The following is a 23,957-nucleotide window of genomic DNA, read 5'->3' as shown; positions in this document are numbered from 1 at the left end:
TACATAGGGCACATGGACAGCATATGAAACCATCCCGCTTATTTGCCTCGGCCACACCTAAGAAATAGTGCAAGCCCTCTATAAAGTCTTGGGAGCGACGATCGGCATTGTACATCCAATGGCGTGACATAATCTGTATTACACGACAAATTATGAAAACCTTGAACATAATTAAGTATTTTATTACACAACATAAATGACACACACACGGTTGATTAATTAACTAAGCCTGGCTACAACGTAAGCAATCCCAACTATCACTAAACAAACTAAAACTACAATGCACTTCAGTAACATAATTATTTTGTGATCGTACGCAACTAAAATAGACAAATCATTCTTCTGTTGAATATCAATAAGCTTCTCCTGCTGGCTCACTGCCTCATCAGCAGCATCCGCTACCTCAAGCGCACCCAAATTCTGCACGTATGTAGCATAATCTTCCTCCCAGTACCAACCATCGCATCCATTGCCCTCCCACTGAAATTAAAGCCAAAAAATATTTAGTCAAAAATATTCAAGAAAAGCAGGTCAATTAGCCATAATTATAAAATGCGTAAGAAACTCACATCGTGATCCGGGCACTTGTAGAAAACACGACCCTTGTTGGGTCCCTGTCTCTTGACTCGGTACTCCATCACAATCTTCTGCTTACACTTGCCGCAGATAATGAGAGGGAGTTCTGGCCTCAGTCGTTTCGCAACCGAACGAGAGGCCGAGGATCCAGTAACAGTTGTCATCTACTTTCTATACTTATTTTTGCAAACTAGTGTAAATTTCATATTTTCAAATATCCATCAAATTATAGCTCAAAAACATGTTTCAATAAATAACCATCCGTACTAGTTGACCTTGCTTACGTGATCATCTCGACGAGCATTTCTCCACCGGACGGCACCGTACTTGGCCAAGGAAGAGCTCTGATTCTACGAGAAAGGGAACACGGTCTTCCACGACCGTTGCCGCTCTCCCTCGTAGAATCAAAGCTCCTCCTTGACGTCCGTTACCGCTCGGCAGAGAACATGCTCGCCGACATGAACACGGTCCGCAAGTTCAACTAGTACGGATTTTCTACAATTTTCTAACAATTTTCTAAGTTTTTCATTTCATGGAAAAATTAATTCTAAGATCACGTAAGCCACCGGGGACGAGAATGGCGCGTGCTCCAGCGAGGACGAGCGAGGCGTGATTTTGATGAACTAATTTAACTTTTGTTTATCCAAACATATATGCAAATCATCATGTGATTTTGAGCTAAAAATGACATATAAAATCATAATAAAGTCAAACATATAAAGTTACACATGCATCTACATCGCAAAATGAGATAAGCTACTGATAAAACATAAGATGATTAAGTTTGTTACCTCCAAAATCGAAGAGCAACACCAATGGAGGGGGAGAGTGCAAGAACAACAGCAAGCTGAAGAACAGAGGCAGTGAGTTTGAATAATGGAATGGCTCGGGCTCGGGGAGGAAGAATTGAGCAGAATTATAGGCCGGGATAATTAGTCCCGGTTAGGGGTCCAAACCGGGACTAAATATTAATCTTTATTCCCGGGGCATAACCCAAACCGGGACTAAAAGCTTTAGTCCCGGCTGGTATTACCAACCGGGACTAAAGGTACCTTTAGTCCCGGTTGGTAATACCAGCCGGGACTAAAGATCCCTGCCCCGCGGACGACGTTGGGCAGGGACCTTTAGTCCCGGGGGCAAAAAATGCCGATGCTAATGCTAAATTGGAACATCGTTCTAAAGTCTGTTCTGTCGTTTCTGGCGAGGAGCCTCAAACACCGCCTCGAGAAAGGAACCTAGCTATTGGATTCACAGGATGGTGTTACATTGCAGCTGAGTTTTGCGACCAGAGGTGAGCTAACGCTGATAACGGCGCGAACCCGGGCCATCGCCCAGTCCTCTCCTTCCTTTACCGCCGCCTGCACCACAGTCTGCACGGATGAAGCCGGCCTCCCAAAGACCCTGCAGTTCCTCTCCTTCCACACTGACCATGCGACCAAAAGCAGCAGGGAGTCGAACAGCGGCCTGGACGCCTGGTCGACGCGGCGCCGTTGATGAAGCCACCATTCACCGAGGTCGTCGTCACTGCTCGGCATTAGGGGCAGCAGCTGCAGTGGCCGGAGCAACGCTAGCCAGACCTGCTTGGTGAACACGCACCCAAGGAAGAGGTGGCTCCCTGTTTCAGGTGCTTGGTCACACAAGGCGCACGCGTCGTCGTTCTGTAGCCCATGGCGTTTGCGTCGCTCGGAGGTCCAGAGACGGCGATGCAGGGCTAGCCAGAGGAAAAGTTTCACTCGTGGCGGTGCTTTGACCTTCCATAGTTCCTTGGTTGATCAGGCAAAGAAAGCTCTATACGTTGCCACTGGACGACCACTTCCACACGAAGCGATCCGGCTGCAGTGGTTGTAGAACGAGTGAGCGTAGTAGTTCCCAGACGCGTAGGTAGTCGCATAGCTAGCACTTGTGTCGTGGGTGCCCCGGTGATGTCCCGCTTGGACGCTTGGTGTATGAGACTATGAGTCGTAGGTGTATCAGCCTGTCTCGTAGCTACTAGCCTACTACTAGCTATTGTGTAGGAGTAGGTACTTTGACTTGCTGCTTACTACTTTCGTCTGTCATATAGACAGTACGCACGTACATATATATGTATATATGTATTCCAGGATAGATGCTGCGCAGGCAATCAGCATAGTCATAGTACATATATGCATGTATATGTATGTATGTACGTACGTATATATAGCCTCTCTAGCTAGCTACCCATGCATGCCCTCTGTGGATGACAATAATCCGTTGTTCCAAGGAACAGATAATCGTTCATACTCTCTCTCCGTATAAGTGATTAATTGCATGCATGCTCGTGTAGTAGTACGTCCCTGCGTGGCAGGAGAGACCATTCAATCAACAAACAAAAGAAAAAACTAAAGCAGCCAACCAGTACAATTAATTAGGTAGAACAGCTCAAGAGAAGTACTCCCTCCCTCGATCTCCGTTGTTAAATATGATGATATATATGATTAGTTTGTCCTAAATGTTATATTACATATTTATAAAAAAAACATCAGCTCCGATAGCTGAAGACACTCCAATAAGGTCCCATTTGAAAGTAGCTAAGGTCCTCCCATTTACATGTTGTTTGGTTTGTACTCCCTCCGTGGCTTCGTCCCAAAAAAAACTGATGTTATGGGATTTTTCAGACAATAGTGGAGAAGAGAAATATTTATAATACCCTTGGTTTGTTGGACTTGATTCCCTTAAAAAAGAATGTCCCGTGCTTTACCTGCCTAATTAACATGCCCTACATGGAAGCATGCAGACTGCCAGTGGGTCCAAAGCATGTCTAAAACTCATAACATCATTTTTTTCTAGGATAAATCTTAAATCACATAACATCACTTTTTTTAGACGAAGGGAGTAGAATACTAACGCAAATGGAAATAAAATCAGATCATCACATCATATGTGTTGCCGTATCGTCGAAAGCTTCGATTCCTTTACGTTTGCATTATCAATAACAATCCTACAACCAAACAACGCCAAATCTCACAAAGCATAGCATTCTATATAACTAGCTTCTTGGTAGCTAGTGGGCCATCAGCATGAATTTCGTCCCTCCTGTAGCATTATTCCAGCCTCCCTCATCCACTTGACTAGCGTGGATTGACTCATCATAAGGTTAGAATCTGACCGCCGGCAAATGGTGCGCGGGTAACAAAATCACCTTATACTTCTTTTTTTATTACATGTCATATTAGCTTTGTCTTAACTCCAACACTTCTATCTTTGACCATCTCGCTAAAAAAAGTATATAAGTTAGCAATATAAGATTTAAGTTTTTATATTTATTATGAAAAATGATTTCATAACATATGATTCACATGTTGTAAAACTATATATGGGTTTTTCGAAATTGATGGTCAAAGTTAGAAAAGTTTGACTTAGAATAAACCTAATATGAAATGTAAAATCTAGATGTGTTTTACAAACCAAACAACACAATTACCAATATATCTAGATGTCCGGAACTAATAAGCACAATTCCGATAGTACAATATACATGATGTGGTTTCGAATGAAGAAATTCAACTGTACTTCACGAGGAGGAATTGAAGGATGGATGCATCATATCATGCATGATCATGACAGCAAAGCTCAGCTAATAAGCCGCAGACGTTAGTTAGTTGTGTTGTGGGTGGTTGCACAAAAGTTGAGTGCCTTTTCAGTCTCCGCACAATCACATTCTTATTGATCGTGATGGACGGCTTTAATTTCCTTGAGCAGGCCCCACTGCTCTGACCATCGTTCCCCATGCATGTCCATGTCAACATCACACCTGCTGGAAATTTAAAAAATCACAAACGTACTCTAGCACGTGTTTCATTAAGAGAAAGAGAATCACACAACGTAACTACGAGAAAACCCTCGTAGTGCAAGTTATAGACCACTGAGTCAGTGATCAACGACTTAGGACAAACTAGAGCATCAATAAAAAAGTTGGGGAGGAGAGGGGCGGAGACCCTCGACCTTAAACACCCAAGCAAACTGAACCTGTGAGAATAAAATAGACATCGCCACACACAACTGCGAGGACCTGGAGGATCTGGCGCCTGATGTCCTGAAGTGGCACGCGTGCGCCTCTGTCATAGCCGGCATGGATGTGAATGGCGGCGCCTGCATCGGCTCCTTTTTTTAGAATTACACAGTACCACGCAGACGCCCACAACACGCACGCATTACTTCCCCGTGGGGGGTGGTGGCTAGGGGCCTGCTCTCTGATGCATGGGGTTGTGGGCAAAAGCTCAGCCAGGTTTTGGCTGAGCTGACGACGGTGACGCCTCGAGCACCATGTACCTCCTTCGAGGTGTCGCTGAAGAACACCATGCTTCAGTCTACATCGACGGTGCCAAATTCTAGGTGTAAGCCTTGCCTTATTATTAAGGCCAACGGCGGCGTTGGGCGTTACCTCCTTCCAAGGCATCGCTGGAGAATCACCCGTGGCTCGTGGCTTGCTCCCTTTGGCCCCTTGCTCATTGGCACCGTCTGCCATGTGGTTGCCACTTCCCGTGGTTCCTGCCATGCTGCTTGTGGAGTTCCTCATTGTGCCTGTGTGGGCCTATATGCATTCCTCGCAATGGTCTATCCTACCGTGCTTGACCTTGCCGTCGTCGTTTGGCTTTCTTAGCGGATGCTTTGCCGCTATCATTTCTCCCAAGGGGGATACTTGGCCGTCTCTGGATTCTCTGGTGGATGCTTTGTCGTCGTTGTCACCGGTCTCCTCTTTGGCAGATGTGTTGCTGCCAAGAGTGCGATGGTCGTGATGATCTGGCAGATGCTTTGCCACGCTGTCTCGTTGGTCCCCTCTTGGTAGAGGCTTTGCTGCTGAGAGCGTGTTGGCCCACTACTTGGCGGATAATTGGCCATCGTGGTCGTTTGGTCTTCACTGGTGGATGCTTTGTCGCCGTTTCTACTGGATGCTCATATGTCTTCTCTGGATGGATGCTTTGCCACCACGGCATTGTCGTTCTTTCTGTCTTTCTTTTTTCTTGTTTGTTAGCGTTATTTTAGGCCACGTGTCACTACCTTGGTGGTTTGTAGTCAATGTTACGAGGGCTCTCTTGTAGTTGTGTCGTGTAATTCTCCTCTTCTTAATGAAACATGGGCTATATTCTCCGATCGTGAAAAAATTATTATAAGATGAAGATGTCTCTGTATGAACTGAATATGAATATGTATAGTGACTAGTCTTTCGTCTAATAGCACTTATGGCACATAAAAGACACCTCAACTAAGCTTTTGTTGAACCATGCACGTAAATCGATCTCATGGCACTTTATCTTTTAGGTACCTACTGTACACAATTAATTCATCTTTTGACTCTTATTTTTATTTAGAAAGTTCTTAATAAAGTGGCATTTCTTCCACATATATAGGTAGTACCGTTTAGTAGCATAAATACTCCGTACTCGCTAGTTGTTGCCTATTATTACTCATCCTCATGATTTTGTTTTCTTTCCTTCTGCTTTACCTTTTGTACATATTCTAGACATCAGGACACCCTTTAATTTTAATTTGCCCCATTGCCCATCTATTTTGAGATTACAATTATTCCAGATAATAAAGAGAGAAAATTCAGACACGTGTCTTTTTTTAAGGAACAGAAGGGACTCGAGGAGTCCCTACTGGAAATTTATTAAAAGTAACCAAGAAGGTTACGGGAGAACACCGAGTTTACAAAAGGTTACAAGAAAAGAAGCAGGATGGTTGGGGTTCAGAAGACAAAAAAAAGATTAGAACAATTACAGAAAGTGCTCTAGCCGTAACTCAATTGAAGGAAAGTATTTCTTTTTGACCCTCCATAGGAGTAAGCTAAAAGTGCGCCTGAAGATGTTTGAACATCTTTGAATGATGGCAGGAAATCCTCTGAAAATGACATCATTCCTAACTGTCCAGATATCTGAGTTCATGATTATGATCTCCATGAAAAAGCTAACATTCAACTGCGCTATGAAACTTTCATGAACAGAGACGGAGTGTTTTTTATTACTTTTTCAATTCAGTTCATGATAGAATTTTCATTGTGCACTCCGTCTCTGTGTAGTTTTAAAATTGGAGCTGCAGTGTACCCAACCACCGGATAATTTTTAGCCTCCTAGCGCCCAAATTTCTGAGTATGCATGCATTGTACGGTACAAAGAAATCCGGGTACTTCCTCTTACAAAGAACTCTAGCTATTTCAAAGGAGTTCTTCACCCGAATTTTTTTACACCATATAATAACTACTTATAAATTACACTATTGTTCTGACAAGTAATTGGTACAAAATTTCTAATTTGCTTTGAAAATTTTTAAAGCGAATCAAAGCTAATAAGCGCCCTGTTCGCTTGGCCTTGTTTGGCTGATAAGCCATGGCTGAAAGTACTGTTGGCTGATTTGGTGTGAGAGAAAAATATTGTTCGTTTGCTGAAAAAGTACGGCTTATAAACTAAACAAACCCAAGCGAACAGGGTGAAGATCAACTTTGGCATGACCCTATCCTATTTGGCTCCTATTCTATTGGTGCCAAGGATAGAAAAGCTCACTCCAATAGGATCCGTACTCAAGCACCAAAAAATAGGAGGTCCCTAAATTTCTCCTCAAGCCCATATGGGCAGCACAATGCCCCTACTTTTCTATTGGGTCGTAGTTTTCTCTGCCTTTTCCCTTCCTCGCCAACACACAAGAATAAGCTACCTCACACCCATGCGCTGCCTACCTCCGTAGCCACATTGCCCTCCTTGACGCCCTCTGCCCTCAGAGGCCGCCGCCGCTCGAGCTTTGCCCTCCCTAACTACATCGATCTCCACCACACCCTCCCTCAGTCGCCTCCATCCGAGATCTACCCTCTATGATCCAATCCACCGCCGTCGTGCCTATCTTGGTGCCCCTCCATCTACCCCGACCGCATCCACTGCCACCACGCCTATCCCAACATTCTCTGCTCATGCTTCGGTCTCCCCGGTGCCGATGATGTGCAAGAGGAGGAAGACAAGAGCGAGCGAACATTGTGGGAGTGACTCGGGCAAAGAGATAAAGTGATATGTAGAAGGATAAAACAAAATAAATAAAAATATGTCAATGACAGATGGGTCCCACGTGACATAAGGAAAGTAGGGGGGCAATTTATGGGCTCCAGCTGGAGTTGAGTAAAAAAATATCCGAAAGTACAAGGAGTCCCTAAATCAAAAGTAGAGGACCCTGGTTTGGAGGCTTGGAGGTGTTCTAAGCCTTTTGATCTATGTCACGTTTTGCTTCTCGCATTTCAGAACATGCACTTAACTTAACCAACTTGTCACCTTAAGTATTCACGAAGTTAAGTCAGACTTTTATAAAAAATTAGATCAGCTAGAAGGAACAAGGTGATTTCAGTTATGAATAAAATAACTAAATAAGCACAACGTACATGAATTAGGCTAAAGAGAACTGAAACCTAATGTGGTGGGATAGCACAAGTCGTACGTGATGGCAGGTAATTAGAAGCTTGAATGTTAGCTATATAGTACGTTAGGGAATATTTTTTATGCTGGCAAATAGTAAAAGTCAAGCTTGTTTATTAGTGGCAAACCACTTGGTTACACTTACACAAACTTTTGGGTGGACAGAGCATAGAAACACAGCACCTAATTAAGCCATCTCCATCGATCATCAACCATGAACCATAATCTTGTATCTTCTCCTAGTAGCTAGACTTATGAAACCACCATCTATGCATCCAAAGAATTCCTTGATTGGGACTAGATCGATATGCATATGTGTCTTCGAATCAAATCATCCATCACACACACACACAATTCACGTGCAGTACAATTAAACTGACATGCATAACTATTGTGTAACAGCTCCATTTTGAATTAGTCTCCTCCGTTGCATCAATCATATTATATGTTTCCAAATGTATGCTTGCTTATAGCGCAAGTTCTTACATCTGACTCGATCAGGGGTGCTTGATCATCAGTGTTATAGTTCAACTGCCTGTCTGTTGGTTCTTCTGCATATGTATGTTGTCACTGGTTCAGAAGGCACGACTAATAAGGCATGCGAGGAACAAGAAACATCTCTGTCAACGCGTTGATGCATTCGTTCATGTGTGACTGTGTGTCCAGCAACAATACAAATTCACCAATCTGGCCTAACCTGTGTGTTGTGCCTGCGTCAAGATTGGTGGCTGCCTCACCTTACCTCACCTGTACCTGAAGAAAAATCCCTGGCCGGATAGAAATTAATGTGTCCCCATACCCTCTGAAATCTGGATGATATGTAGTGTCACTGTCATTGTGAAGACATTGTTCACTTGGTACAATCTGGTATAAATATCAAATATTTCGTTTGAGATCAGCAACACAATTGGATAAAAACGGCGGATATGTTCCTCTGTATGTATTTTATACTCCAAACAAAAGCTTCTTGTCCGACAAATCACAAATGTATATATGACAAGGACAGTCTTAGATTATATCCTTTCTGCCCATGCATTCACATCAGTAAGAACAGAGGTATCCAGTATGCAACAGGTTCATTGTAGGTGAGCCTACGTGTTGGCGTTTCAACATAAAATCTGCATAAGCATTCCTACTTTTTTTTTAATCTTAGCGCAAAATGGAGTCCTAAGAATAGACAACACTCTGTAGCTTGCCAACAATGTTTGTACAGCACAGAGATATTTGTGCAACCCAATTTCATCAAGTCCAGTCCTGAACATTCAGATCAGCATTGAAAACTAAAGCTTCCAGCCTCTTTTGCTTTCCTTTCGGTTTTGTGCTTTACAAGTCACAACATTAAATCTAGAACCTAGTACAATCATTTTATCACTTGCAGTGTGCATGGCCCCATTTTTGGGAGAGAGATAGAGAGTGATCAGAGTATTAGGAAAGCTCTTGCCAAAAGGGAAAAAAATCAAAATAGTGAGTGTGTGTGTGTGTGTGTGTGTGTGTGTGTGTGAGAGAGAGAGAGAGAGAGAGAGAGAGACTAGTCATCTTGATGAGGACATATTCCCAACAAAATTAGGACGAAAAGAAGTTAAACTGCAAGCTTCTCTTTCTCTTATCATGAAACTGTTTCAGGACGTGGCAGAAATTCGTTTAGACAAAAAGACAAGCACTTGTTTAGTGAAAGTAAGAATACAAAATAATACTACTTCAGTGGCAATTCGTATAAGCCTGACTTGCTCAGTGACAAGTTATTAATATTTCAAAAAATAGTGTGAAGTCAAGTCTAGAACATTAAAAAAAAACTGAAGAAGCTGAACCGCGAGTCTAGAACATTTTTTTTAAGCTGAAGTAGTATGACTACATGGTAGGGACCATATTATATACAGAAACATAGCTTAATTAGCAAGGGTGTGGTACTACCACCATTATATCGTCGTAGGTTCATCCGTCAATCTACATTCTACTAGCGGGCAGACACAATCCAGAAAACTCGTTTGTTAGTTGGAACTTCATGTGTGTGTACAGCTAGGCTGTTGAATCAATTCATTGATCATGTACAGTAGAATTAAAGTGACATGATGCATGATCGCTCTGCAACAACTCTCCGTTTAGAATTAGTCGTCTGCATGTGCATTGCGCCAATGGTACGTTTCCAGCCATATGTATATCTGCTTGCTTGTTGCAACTTCTTAGACCAATCAGTGGTGCTTCATGGATCGGTCTTAAAAACTCGACTGCTTCAATTCGTTGGCTGCTGCCGCTTCATCTGCATTGCCATTTCTTCAAGGACATCGTTGTCAGACCTGTCGTTGAGACATTCATTCATGTGTGTGTTGGCTGTGTCAATTTAAACATGGAGGGTTCGTCACCTCTCACCTGCATCTGCAGAAAAATGATGCACATAGCACCTGGTCACCTGGATAGAGACGTCACTGTTCCCTTTGAAATTGATCAGACCTGTTCTGGTCAGGTGATGAGATCGAGATCACGCCATTGGTTATTCACGTAATAAAAAATCAATCACACCTGACTTTGGGATCACAAAAGAAAAGCGTACAATACATGGCATTGGCAAGCCTAGTTAGCCAAAAAAAAAATCCTCATTTGCCCCTGCCATGTCGGTACGATATCCAATTTTGGAACAAATTCATCATGGCAACATTTGTTCAGCATGCCATAGCATATTCATACCCAAACTTGGCAAATCCTAGCCTTCCTCACATCTTAAAATGAGAAGGGTTGGGAAATGTTAGTACACAGTTCTGCATAATGCGCTAGTTGGCATTTCAGTATTTGCATCAGCCATTCCTACTTTTTCTACAGAAACCATCCCAGAAATGTTCAACACTACGTAGCTCGGCAACAACCACATTGTTCTGCATAATGCGCATGTTGACGTTTCAGGATTTGCGTAAGTTGTTCCTACTTTTTCTACAGAAGAAAGAAACACAATCCCAGAAATGGTCAGTACTATGTAGCTTGGCAGCAACCATTTGTCAATACCTACTATTGGCTGATTCAAAAGGGATCCTTGGACAAACACTATTCCATCATTCCAGTCCAACGCATTCACATCAACATCCAAAAGTGAAGTCCCCAGCGTGAGGTGATGCTGCCAAGTGCCAAACAAATTAGGGCGATGAGAAGTTAAACTGTACGCCTGCCTTCCCCTTGTCATGATCAAACTGTTTTAGGATGTAGCAGTAGTTCATCTGGAAAAGAGCAGAAAACCATGTTAAGTAAACTTTAAGCACCGACTTCACCACTAAATTCACCGGAAAAATTGAAAAGTGCGACAGGACAGACCTCTATGCGGAACAGTTTGGTTGGCACAACTACACCGAATCCTGCAGAACTTCTGAATGTCTGTAGGAAGTCAGTAAGGGAAAACTTCCCACGACCATGATCTGTTAGTTTAGCAAGATTTCCAGCAGAAATGAATGCGTGGCCATGAATTCCCAGCTCCCTGAGCGGCTTCAGAGGAAGATCAAATGACAGATCAGCAAAGGCTGTGACTGCTATGTCACCTCCCCCATGTAGCTCAGGAGAAGCAAAAGCACCATTCTCAGAATTATTTGGGGCAGAGGTTCTGAAGTCTTTCAGCTCCAGACCTTTTGCTTCAAAGCCTGAGAGTGATGATGGTCCACCCAAGCGGCAAACAAGGGACCTGTTACCACCCAAGTAAAATCTTTCTGAAAGTGATAAAATAGATCTTGTGGATCTCCTTTCCAGCGGAATGATGACTCACTGCAGCCATGCCAGCATTGAGAGCACCATTCAGCACACCAAGTGGGAAAGCCACTCGAAGATCAACTTCCTGATAGGCAATCAACAAAATGAATGATGTTAAGCACGACTGAATAAACATGTTTCAGTTTGAATGTGCAGTGTGTTAGAACATATACAAGATTAAAATGGTGAAATTCAAATTTAAAACTGCCACCTTTTTTGTTAGGAACTAGGACTGAAGACAAAGCCAACTGCCATTTGACTGCTTTAGCAGACCACGAAACTTTCTGTTTTTAGCATTGGTCCACTAATCATAGAAACAATCAAAAAGTATATTTCAAGGGAGAAAATTCGGGATGTGGCCGCAATGTGCATGGTAGTACTGATTGTGCAGTTGGAAAAGAAAGTAAGACAAAGACAATGCATGATGAGTATAAAACGTCCAAAGACTTAGAATGCTACCAAAGAAAAAGAAAAGTAAAAAGGATATGATTAAAAGGTGTACACCTGGTTTTATGGGAAGCAAAGGATGACTAGAAAGGAAATCAGATATACCTTACGAAGACACCATGAGTCTTTGCTTCCTGGTGCAAGGCATCCAACTTGGTAAGATGAAAAATAAGCATACCCACGTGTAGGCCTTATGCTTGAGTCCCTCTGGTCATCCTTGTACACATACTTAATAGAGGACAAAAGCCTATGTCCTAAATGCTCTTGTGTGGAATTGGATGACATGCATGCTGGATCTGTTAAGTTTCGCCATATCAGGTCGTAAGCAAGGCTATGATTCGTGGTGGAGAGCAAGCCAACAGAAACACCCATAATGTGCTCTTTGAGTGAAGACTTCAACCAATCCTCCGACAGAAATGATATCCTGGCATGTAGTCTTGCTCCAATTCTTGGCATTTCCACTCCAGCACTTAGTTCTGCTATGTGATCTAATTCAAGAGCACCTGATGTATCCCAGGTTTCGCAGTAGCCAAATAGGTTCTTCAACTTCAGTGGAACTTCCAGTAAAAATGATCTAGACTGCAAAAAGTTGTAGTGGTGTAGACAAAGAAAATTGGTGAGGCTTGAGAAAGTGAATTAGAGAACAATTTGAGGTAATTCATCTGATATAGTAATGTTTGATCATCATAATTCATGCATCATGACATACTCGATCTACAGCACAGAGTATAGTTGCTAAAGAGTGATTACTAAATGTCTACCTAACAGATGCACGTACAGTTAAATGTGCATGTTAAGTGACAAATGATGCATGAAAGATTAATTACTTGAATCCAAGCAAATTGGGGCATGTATAATGTTGGCATACAGAGCTACAACGTAACACAAAAGATCCTGTAATGAAGAATGTTAGATATAATGCAATACTGAACCATAACAGGAACCTAATCGATTGGCTCTAGCATCAAAATAGCACAAATCAAGAATCACAACTATGTCGAATTGATTCCACAATGCAGCTAAATAGTGTCAATTGACAACTTCCAACTAATGCGACTACAAGCTTAACTTTTTTCTTAAACAAATCACACTAAGAACTGATACACCTCGAGTATTCCTCAAGGTTAGGGCTGTTTACCATCCAAGACATTGTATTGTTACTAGCATAGCAGCTGCTAAAATCAAAATTAAGTAGGCATGGCCGTGTCTCATCATTCTGAAGGACTGAAAGCAAGGGCACTCTCCTTTAGGTTTGGATGTCTGATTGTGGTCTAGGTCTCTAAACTAAGAAATTTCAGTGCTTGGGTCTCAATTGGCAAGCCTAATAACATTTGGGACCCAATTTGCATGCCTCTCAGAATTTAACAATGGGGCCAAGAATTGTTTGGGCTTGGGTGTTTGTGTGTTCCCGCCATTTCCTTTCTTTTGTTCTCTTCACTTTCTCTTTCTTTACAGTCCAAGTAAACAGATCAAGTCCCAACCAAAAGAGTGCACAACAAGATCGACACTAAATTGATGAACCGTTGCACCCCCACAATAACACAAACATAATTCCTTATTTTTTCCTTCTCTATTCTTCATCCCTACCAACTCCTTCCTCACCTCTTCCATTCCCAAGTTCAGATAGTTTACTTCCGTCAGGTCAGGGACAGCGTCCAAATACCCACGCTTCTGCAGGTACTTCTCATACTCTGGCTGGAAGAAGTAAGTTCGGCATGACCATGGCACCTGCACAACGGATCACAGTAAGTACAGGAATCGAACCCCAAGTTCTGAAATTTCCCATCACGGTAAGCACAGGGCAATGTTTTCAAAGAGGAACAAAGCTTCCAGCACGCATAGCATAAGCATTTTGGTTCACACATGTAACTGGCACAAATGAAATGATGCCAAGATTGATAATCCTACAAATGGACATCACAAAGGAGTAAAGCACTCACCCCCTCGTGGTTCCTGGGGCACACGAAGAACCTCTTGCCGCGATTTTTCGTGTGCTTGCAGGTGAGCGCAATCAGACTCACGTCCCCGCACCTGGGGCAATCGATCAGAGGCAACCCCGTCACCTCATCCACCGGGAATGGCAGTGAAACCCAAACACTGGCGCTGGATCCCCGGCTGCGCGCGGACGAGGCCTGCCCCATGTCTGCTGAAGCGAGCGAGCGAGCACGGCCAGGGGTGGTGGGAACTGTGGGAAGCGAGGCGCGGGACTGCGGTCTGCGGGAGGGTGGGTGGGACAGGAGGCCGCGAGGCGAGGAGGACGCGGCGGATGGCGAGCACGCGGCGTTGCGGCAGGGAGGTAGACGGCAAGCGCGGCAATGCAGGCGGAGAGGAGGCCCTACAGCGCCGATGCAGGCGCCGGCACCGGCGAACAGGGCGAGCGGAGTGGACTCGACCGTTCGAGTCTTCTAGTTCAAAAAATCGGTTTATATTACTTCATTATTTGGACTGGAAAAAAGAAATGGAGAAAGAATAAATAAAATCTGAAAAAGGATGAGAGAAATTTCCAAACAGAAACCATTGGCAAACCTGCAAGGCAACTCAGTCCTGTAAATGGAAAACATTTTTAGTCCTGTAAAAAGAAAACATTTTTAGTTCTGTAAAAAGAAAGTATTTTTAATTGGATGCGTACAACAGTTCTAAAAATGGCCGGAGATAACTCATGTGTGTACTCCCTCCGTATTGCAATGCATTATGACTAGTTACTAAACATACAATCTCATTGCCCATGCCCAAGCGTCCATGTCGGCACCATATCCAGTTGGCAACAAATCATTCATGGAAAAAATTACTCATCATGCCTTAGCATAGCCAAAATTCGCAAGTACAAGTCATTCTCACACTATAAAACTAGAGGCAGAGGGGGAGAATTTTAGTACACATTTCAGGATTTGAGTCATCTGTTCCTACTTTTTCTACACAACACAGTCCCAGAAATGGCCAACACTGTGCAGCTTGGCAACAATCGTTTATCTCTGGCTACTGTTGGCTTATTCAAGCAGATCTCTGGACAACACTGTTCCATCATTTCCAGTCCAAAACATTCGCGTCAGCAATGAAAACTTAAATCCCCAACCTCAGATTGCTTTTCCTTTTGCTTTTGTGCTTTACAAAGTCACAGCATTAAATCCATATCCTGGTACAAACAATTTATCACTTACAGTTACAGCGTGACAGGCTTTCTTTTTACATGAGGCAGTTCTAGACAGGTTCCTCCATGAAAAGATCATAGTGAGGGGGAAAATAGGAATATTTCAACTTAAATAGATAACGCTGTGAGAGAAATTAGGGCGATGAGAAGTTAAACTGTATGCCTGTCTTCCCCCTGTCATGATCAAGCTGTTTTAGGATGTAGCAGTAATTCATCTGGACAAGAGGAGAAAAATGTGTTAACTAAACTTCTCTGTGGCAAATTCATCACCAACTTTAACGGAAAAAACTGAATAATGTAAAGGGATAAACCTCTATGCGGAACAGTCTGGTTGGCACAACAACGCCGAATCCTGCTGAACTTCTGAATGTTTGTAGGAAGTCAGTAACAGGGAACTTACGCAGATCACACTCCGTTAATTTAACAAGGTTTCCAGCACAGACAAAAGCATGGCCATGAATTCCCAGATCCCTGAGCGGCTTCAGAGGCAGATCAAATGATAGGTCGGCAAAGGCTGTCACTGCTATGTCACCTCCAAGACCATTTAGCTCAGGGGAAGTGGAAGTGCCATTGTCAGAATTATTGGGGTCATATGTTCTGGATTCTGTTGCCCCCAGTCCTCTTGTTTTGAAGCCTAATAGTGAAGATGGTCCACCCAAGCGGCATTCGAGAGGTCTATTACCACCCAGGTAAAATCTTTCTAGAAGTGGTGAGACAGATCCTGTGGATCCCCTTTCCAATGGATGGATGACTCCAGCAGCCACTCCGGCATTGAGAGCACCATTCAGCACACCCAGAGGCAAAGCCACTCGAAGATCAAATTCCTGATATACAATCAAGAAAATAATAAGTACCTTTCAGTTCAGATCAGTTCAGTTGTTGATAAAAGAATATCCTAATGCACAGGGCATTAGATTCTAGAAAATAAAAATGAAGAGATCATTTTCACCGAAATTTAAACTACTTTTTTTTGTGCCATGAGCAAGGACTGAAAAGGGGGAGCTGCTATTTCGATGCTTTAACAGAGCACAGAACTTTGAAAATTTTTGGCCCTTGGTCAGTGATCAGACAACAAAAGGTATATCTACTGGGAGAACGGTAGACTGACAATATCACAATAATCAGCTTTGTTAGCATTGATCGTGAATTCGCAAAGTCGGAGGTACAAATACAATACATAATTTTAAGTAATCAATCAAAGATCATAATGATGTCTAAGAAAAAGACAATAATGAGGCTCACTTAGGATTCAATTAAAAGGTGTATTGTGTAAGCCTAGTCTTCAAGCAAAGCAAAAGGATGGAGCCCAAAGAAAATCGAGATATACCTGCCTAAGAAATAGTGAATATTTGCTTCCTGGTGCAAGGCCTCCAACTTGAGAAGACGAGAGAAAAGCATATCCACGTGTAGGCCTTATGCCTGAGTCCCTTTGGTCAACCTTGTACGCGTACTTAACAGAGGATAAAAGGCTATGTCCTAATTCCTCCTGTATGGAATTAGATGACATGCATGTTGGATCAGTAAATTTTCTCCATGTCATATTGTAAGCAAGGTTGTGGTTCATGGTGGAGAGCAAGCCAACAGAAATGCCCATCAAGTGTTCTTTGAATGAGGACTTTAACCAATCCTCAGACAGAAATGATATTCTAGCCATCAGCGGAGTTGGTATTGCTCCGATTCTAGGCATCTGGACTCCAGCACTTAGCTCTGCTGTTTTATCTAATTCAAGGGCACCTGATGCATCCCAGGTCTCACAGTATCCAAATAGGTTCTTCAACTTCACTGAACCTTCAAGTGAGCATGATCTAGTCTGCAAAAGGTTCACATGAAAAAAATTGGTGAGACTTGAGAAAGTGAATTTGGGAACAAATTGAAGTCATGTATATGATATAGTGACACTAATCACCATTTATCGTAATAGACTTGAGCAGGAATAAACAGTATGCACAAATCCAAAGTTAAATTCACCTTTAAGTGATGGAGAATACATGAGATACCCTTGAATGATTTTCATCTAAGCTAATGCAGCAGAGCGTGTGTGATTTTGGAACGGACAAATATGACAGGACATGAAAAAAGTCCTGCAACGATACTCCAATGCTGAACTAGAAAACGCAGGAAACTAATCGATTTTACTCCAGAAACAGAGCAGTAGGAATTAGGAACCAAAACCACATATCTATTCCATAATGCACCTTAAGATAGCCCGATTAACTCCCAATTATATGCAAGAACTACATATTCCATCTTTTCCCCTAAACAAATCACACTAGGCAAACAGATCCAACTCAATGGTCCTAGTAGTCATGGGCCTTGAGCCCCTGATCATTCTGAAAGCAAGGACAATCCACTTTATTGTATTGAAAGTGCCCTCTTTTAGTTCAAATTAGCTAAGATTCTGGTACGAAGACTCTCTTAGTTCATTTAAAGTGAATTCGCTTGACTCCTACAAGAACATTGGATCACGCAAGATGCAAACAACTCAATTCTGTAAAAACTAAAGGAGACATTTTTAGCTGAATGTGTACCTGAGTGTGGGCGAAGACGCCGAAATCACCAGCAGCGCGGCCGCGAGCCTCCGCGACGTCAACGAGGACGACGACGGCGCTGCCGGGGATCCCTGGCGGCGCCGCGTCGAGGGTGATCGAGACAGTGTCGAAGGCGCCGAGGAGACGGAGCCGGTCGCCAGCCGCGGCCGCGGCGCGCACGAGGTCCCGCACGGTGGCGGCGCGCGCGAGGTCCGGGCCGACCGCCGCCTCGACCGCGGCGCGGCGCGTGCGGGCGCAGCCCCGGATCGTGACCTGGTGCACCCGGATCCGGACCTCGTCCGCGGTGAGCCGCCGGAGCACGGCCTCGAGGCGGGCCGCCTCGGATGAGGACGAGGGGTGTTCGCCGCCATCTTCGTCGGCGGCGGCTTCGTCATCGAGGTCGTCGTCGTCGTCGTCGAATTCTTCATCGTCGTCATCCTGGTCGAGGTCGTGCGTGGCGGGGGGAGGTGGATGGGTGCTGTCGGATGCGTTTGCCATGGCAGCAGTTGAGAGCACTGTAGCGCGGTGGTCTTGTTACTTGCTTCTCTTCTCTTCTGAAGAATGGAATGGGCAATGCTGTAGAACAAACATAAACAAGACTTCGCAAATGGGTTTAAAGCATCTCTGACCGAGAGAACGATTGGTATCTCGGCTTAGATGAGATTTTGTGAATTTGGTTTGGCAGTATACATGTTTAGGCCGGAATTCGTATGAACTATGAAGCAACTAAATTGTCATCTGTTTTATACCTTTATCATTGGCTCATTGCCCATCAAAATTCTCTGCACACACCTTGTTCAACGGTGGAAGCACAAGACCCAAGCCTCGCGACACTAGCAAGGAGCCAAGGAGAAGACACAGAGCAGCATATTCCACCATCTCAGTCCCCAAGCTAAAACACTTGACATGGAACACTTTCGGAATCATCTGATTGGGCAAAAACATTTCGTTTCAGATGAAAGGTGCAGCCTATACAATCATCACATTAGGCTCTCCAATCACACTGATAGCATGTACAAAACATTGGGCAAGATTACACAGCAGTAGCGCAGGGAAAAGCAACATTGGGAAACAGGAATATATTGTACTAGTTCTGAAAACGACAAAAGCCCATTGGACAGAATCACATGGGACATGGAAATTTCACAAAGGCGTCAAAGCCAGCATGGCGGAAAAACAACAGGTCTCACGCATTTACAGACAAGACAGACACAGTCCACCTTAAACTTATGCAGCTGGAAGCCTCTCCCAAGAAGCAAAGTACCCTCAAGCTCCTTGTGTACTGCGGCATCTTCAGTCAGTCAGCATACTTCACATCTGACAGATACACTCGGGACTGTATGACGCTGGTCCCAATCAGGAAACCAGGCATCACCATCAGGCCAACTTTTGGCCTCTCCACACCCTCTTCTATGACGATGTTCTTCACGACACTCTCCATGTGGATTTCCGAAAATTCACTTCCCTTTTTCACTTGAAATACCTTTGCCTTTGGATCGAAGGAGTAGGCCAACCTGTGCAACAACCAGATGGACTTGGCTAGCTTTAGGAATGCCTGGTAGAAAGGTGTCCTTGGATGGCCACCGCTCATGACGTAGTTCCTCTGATCCATGTTGCCGAAGAAAGAACCTTCCATTTTTTGATGCACAAGCAATAGGTATTTGCTTCTGCAGAACTTTCCGAATATTGAATCAGGGTTCTGGCTCAGGACATCCAGAGGGTCCATGGTTCGCACTGCAAGGAATTGATGGAAGAAAGCCTCGTTGGAAACACTGATGTTAGAATCCTTGATAGAAAAACTCTCTTCTTGGAACCCACTGAACATTCTTTGGCAAATATAGGATTCAAAAGCAAACTTCTTGTGAGCCCTTTTTGTGTAAACTACACCAGGTTCAATCGCATTAGCAGCCCCATCAAGATCCCAACCTGCAGCCTTCATCATGTTGATCAAAGGCTTTGAAAACTCATGTATCGACTGGTATGCATTATCGACAGCAGATGTAAACAAACTAGGTGTCAATTCGATGGAGAAGTAGTTCTCTTCTTCGTCAGATTCCTCTGATTCCTTGTTAAGTAGGCCCCTTTGTTTCAGTTTCTTCTCTAGCTTTGATTTTCGGAGTTTAGCTTCATCAATTTGCTGCTGTAAATGGGTTATCTCAGTATCTCTAGTCTGGATCTGGGACTGGAACTTCTTTACCATGACCTCATAGGTCTTCAACAAATTCTGCTGCTCTTGTATTTCAGAAAGCAAGCGTGAATCTTGAGGGGATGCTGCTACTGGCTTAGGATCTTTTTCTCTGTAAGTATGCTTGAGTTCTGAAAGCTTTGTAAGCTCCTCTATGACAAGCTTATCAGCTTCCTGGATCTTGTCAGGGTCATATGGGGTGTGGGCTTCCTGCAGCTGAATGTATGCAGATTTTAAAGAGGATATGTTGTTGAATATCCTCCCGATCATAGTGTCCATTGAGTTCCCATTCTGATTCATGTTCTCATCAATTGGTTGAGGATGAACTCTTTGATTGTTGATATCATAATTTTGCGACTCCTTTGAGCCTGGGCGGATCATTACTTCTTCACCTCAGGATCAAAGAAGTTAGTAGTCTTCAACCTCTCAACAAAAAATTGGCATCCACCTGCAAAGAAACTATTCAGTTGAGGTCACAAATTTACAACAAGAGATACAAATTTGATACGAGTAGTTCAGCCTGTGTTGTCCGGCCAACATATGAATGGTTCAAAGCTATTGTAATACAAATGGCATGCTAGCACAAGGGGGGAAAGTGATCAGAGGCTTAAAGCAAAGTGCATTATGGCAAGCATTGGTTGCTGCAATCTGAATTCAACAACAGATCTCCACAATCTGACCACAACTTATGGAAAAGCCAAACAAAACAGGAAAGATAAAAAAAATTAATGTACGGAACACTACATTTATTAGTCAGAGCTCATTCGATAGAGTTATATCCATTTCTCAATTTTTCACACCATGATCCATTTTAAGCCACTTGGTCACTTGAATCATTGAAGACAGGCTACATAGAGAAAAGCAGCGGCGCAGCACTACAAAACTGTTGGGCTGTTACTGTTAGGAGTGTTGGGTGTTGACTTAAAGAATTGGAATTTGGAAATGCTTGGACTTGTCTTCACTGTTGTAGTGTTGGGCGTTGTCATGTTGGCTAAATGGAAATTTGGGAAACTGCAAAAGACCAAAACGGTCATATTGGAAGCTAAATTATAGTTCCTGCTAGGCTGCAACTGTCTTTATAATTTTATTGTGTCTTATTATTTATTTATGTAAAATACTAAAATGTATCCATGCATTCAGTTCTTTTGGAAGCTGGCATATCCACTTATCCATCTGCACAATACCAAACCATGTGCCCCATATCCATGCTACATAACAGCACATGAATCATAACCTTTAACGTACATAGCATTTAATTCCCTCTATACGCAGATTACTAACAACGTTCCTTGGGTAGGTAATGCTAATGCTTAATGCTACGCTATGCCTGCGTTGTTGAACAAACAAAACAACTAACAAGAAGACTTCACAATGTATTTGTCACTTTTACTTTGCATCGTTCATCTACTTATAAACTTGATGTATAGTGACTAGTGAGTCCAATGCATGATGCGCCCAGCATTCTAGCAATAATCTGATGACAGATGCAATTGGACATGGCAGAGAAATCATCCCCTCAAAGAGTAGTGATATTTTAGATGCCAGTTACAGTGACAAGGGTGGTTCAAGCAAAGTACATTATGGCACACATTGTTTGCTGCAATCTGAATTCAACAACAGATCTCAACAATCTAACCACAACTTATTCCAAAAGCTAAACAGAACATGAAAAAAAGGGCGTACCCAGTGCAGAGAGCTCCCGCTCTGTGCGGGGTCTGGGGAAGGGTGTTAGTGGCAAGCCTTACCCTCGCCTGTGCAATGCGAGGAGACTGCGACTCGAACCCGGGACCTTCCGGTCACAGGCGGTAAGACTCTACCGCTTGCACCAGGCCCGCCCTTCAAAACAGAACATGAAACTATAAAAAATATATAACGCGCTGGAACACTAAACATTCATTCGCTGAAGCAAATCTATTTCTCTACTTTTGATACCAGGATCCATTTGAAGCCACTTGATCACTTGAATCATTAAAGTCATGATACACAGGAAACAACAGCGCTACAAAACTGTTGGGCTTTTGGAGTGTCGGGTGTTGGTTCATTTAATTAGAAGTTCGAAAAACGGCAAAAGAGCAAAATGGTCATATTGCAAGCTGGTTTATAGTTTCTGCTACGGACATAGTTTTAATGCGACTTATCAGTTATTAATTCATGTTTTAATAATACTGAAAACGCACATCCAGGAATCAGGTTCTTTTGGAAACTGGCTTATCCACTTATCCAAATGTGGCCGTTACCAATCCACGTAAAATGTATCCACGACATGTACAGCACATGAACCATAACCTCTCGAGCACGTGCCATTTCCTTCCCTCTATATGCAGGTAGCATTCCCAGATTAACAGGGTTTCTTTTGTTCGCCACCCAGATTGACAAGCTTTGCTGTCACACATATCACAGACACATGGTATTGACTAGAGAGTGGCCCCAAAGCAAAGAAAGAACTACGTGAAACCTAATCATACTTTGCTTCGATCCAAAGTCTAGTCTACAGCAGCCCTACAGTTCTAGGCCTAAAATTACCTGAACAGCAGCAGCAGGGATGCACACCAGGAGTAAACCCAGGATGTGTGCACCAGATGATTTTTTGCAAAAACTCGAAGCTCCTAGGTATCGTGTATATACTAGTTCTAACTGGGTCAGATCCGGGTTCAAACAGCTTAGGGTTTGCGGTGCTCGCTTCGCATAGGAAGGAAGGAAGGAAGGGGGGAGAGAAGGAGCAGGCATACCTGGTGGGTGATCGTCGCCGGCGAATAGGTGGCGAAGTGCGGCGGCGCTCGCCCAGTCGTCGCTGCCTAAGGAAAGAATGGCGCCGGCGAAGACCTGACGGAGGGCGGTGGCGGTTGCCCAGTCAGTCGCCGCACTCGTACGAGTGAGGTGAACAGGAGCAAAGAAACGGATCGTCTGTCTTTGCTCAGGGGCCGAGCCTCTCTGGAATCGTGGCTTTGTTGCTGGACCCTTTTTTTTTAGCAAATGTTGCTGGACTCTTGGGTTGGGTTGGGTTGGATTTGGACCTTGCGCAGATCTGGACAGGGGCCGCTACGACGAAGGTGAGGCTCGACGACGGCCTCCCCGTCGCGCAGATAAGCGGATAGGCCTAACAGTGGCCCCGTTAGGTACGGATTATAAGAGAAGCGAACATGGCCAGTACCTTTACGTCTTTTCCATCTTCTATCGCTGAAATTTCCTCACTCACATTCGCATCGGTGTCGTGAAGTCACCGTGCATATGCCTGACCCACTCCGCCTCACCGCGCCCCCTTCCTCACTGTGTCATGCCCTTCGCCCACCACGCCGCACCCTGTCGCCGGCCACGCCGCGCCCCATCTCACACGAGCGGACGACGTTGGACAACTACGGCCGAGCAACAGCAACGCTAGAGAAGCCGCGCTGACAAGCGCGAGCCTGGACAGCGAGCAGGCGTGGGAGAATCATAAGAGGAGCGACGGGTTGATGTCCTGCAGTAGAGGTGTACGCTGGACCGACGCCCCCCTGACCTGAGCTTGTTGGCTACCGCAGTTCCCTACCACGTCCACACTGTGTTTCTAGTGTTTCAGGCATTCTAGACTTTATGAGTATGTTTGGTTGGGTGCCCTACCCCTGGCCTGGCTCCCTCGAGCCAAGATGGGCTTGTTTGATTGACCGTAGATGGCTGTAGCATGGCTTCATGGATCCACCGTACTGTCGGGGCCCTAACTTGGGGTCCTCTGTGTATCATGTATCAGTCCCTGGATCAGTACTTGATACGCATAATTCGAACAAGATTGATATTTAAAACCATATTTTTATTGCTAATGGGAAAAACATACTACATGGTTCGGGTTTACATAGCTTGGGCCACTGGCCTTATAGCGTATATCAGAGTTCTAAGACAGTGGTCCTATGTCAATGTGGCTCTATTCCTACAGGCAGCTTGGGGTGCGGACATAACCTTAGACT

At 43.9% G+C, this 23,957-nt stretch overlaps 2 protein-coding genes and 1 pseudogene across 2 annotated transcripts; all 3 read right to left on the bottom strand.

Annotated features, from left to right (window-relative positions):
- Positions 1-11,110: 11,110 nt before the first annotated feature.
- Positions 11,111-14,299, bottom strand: LOC136531678 (uncharacterized; annotated as a pseudogene).
- Positions 14,300-14,941: 642 nt separating this feature from the next.
- On the bottom strand, positions 14,942-18,509 carry LOC136531680 (uncharacterized). Its single transcript, XM_066524334.1, has 4 exons — positions 17,835-18,509; positions 16,634-17,116; positions 15,618-16,130; positions 14,942-15,521 (listed from the first exon to the last, which is right to left on the bottom strand). Exons 1-4 carry the CDS (start codon positions 18,330-18,332, stop codon positions 15,441-15,443), a joined length of 1,575 nt encoding a protein of 524 aa, XP_066380431.1. The 5' UTR covers positions 18,333-18,509; the 3' UTR covers positions 14,942-15,440.
- Positions 18,510-18,741: 232 nt separating this feature from the next.
- Positions 18,742-22,941, bottom strand: LOC136531679 (protein GRAVITROPIC IN THE LIGHT 1-like). The gene is made up of 2 exons (XM_066524333.1): positions 22,749-22,941; positions 18,742-20,467 (listed from the first exon to the last, which is right to left on the bottom strand). Exon 2 carries the CDS (start codon positions 20,398-20,400, stop codon positions 19,132-19,134), a length of 1,269 nt encoding a protein of 422 aa, XP_066380430.1. The 5' UTR covers positions 20,401-20,467; positions 22,749-22,941; the 3' UTR covers positions 18,742-19,131.
- Positions 22,942-23,957: the final 1,016 nt, after the last annotated feature.

Source organism: Miscanthus floridulus, unplaced genomic scaffold (assembly GCF_019320115.1).
Source record: "Miscanthus floridulus cultivar M001 unplaced genomic scaffold, ASM1932011v1 fs_413_1_2, whole genome shotgun sequence".
NCBI classification, from domain to species: domain Eukaryota; kingdom Viridiplantae; phylum Streptophyta; class Magnoliopsida; order Poales; family Poaceae; genus Miscanthus; species Miscanthus floridulus.
The sequence above is the reverse complement of the archived record's forward strand: the minus strand, read 5'-3'. Positions and strand labels throughout refer to the sequence as shown.

Excerpts from the sequence above, each read along its gene's own strand:
- LOC136531680 (XM_066524334.1), bottom strand. The coding sequence starts at position 18,332 with ATGGCAAACGCATCCGACAGCACCCATCCACCTCCCCCCGCCACGCAC. Across the intron at positions 17,117-17,834 it reads GCGTCTTCGCCCACACTCAG|ACTAGATCATGCTCACTTGA; the intron begins GTACACATTCAG and ends AACCTTTTGCAG. Across the intron at positions 16,131-16,633 it reads ATTCACTATTTCTTAGGCAG|GAATTTGATCTTCGAGTGGC; the intron begins GTATATCTCGAT and ends ATTGTATATCAG.
- LOC136531679 (XM_066524333.1), bottom strand. The coding sequence starts at position 20,400 with ATGATCCGCCCAGGCTCAAAGGAGTCGCAAAATTATGATATCAACAAT.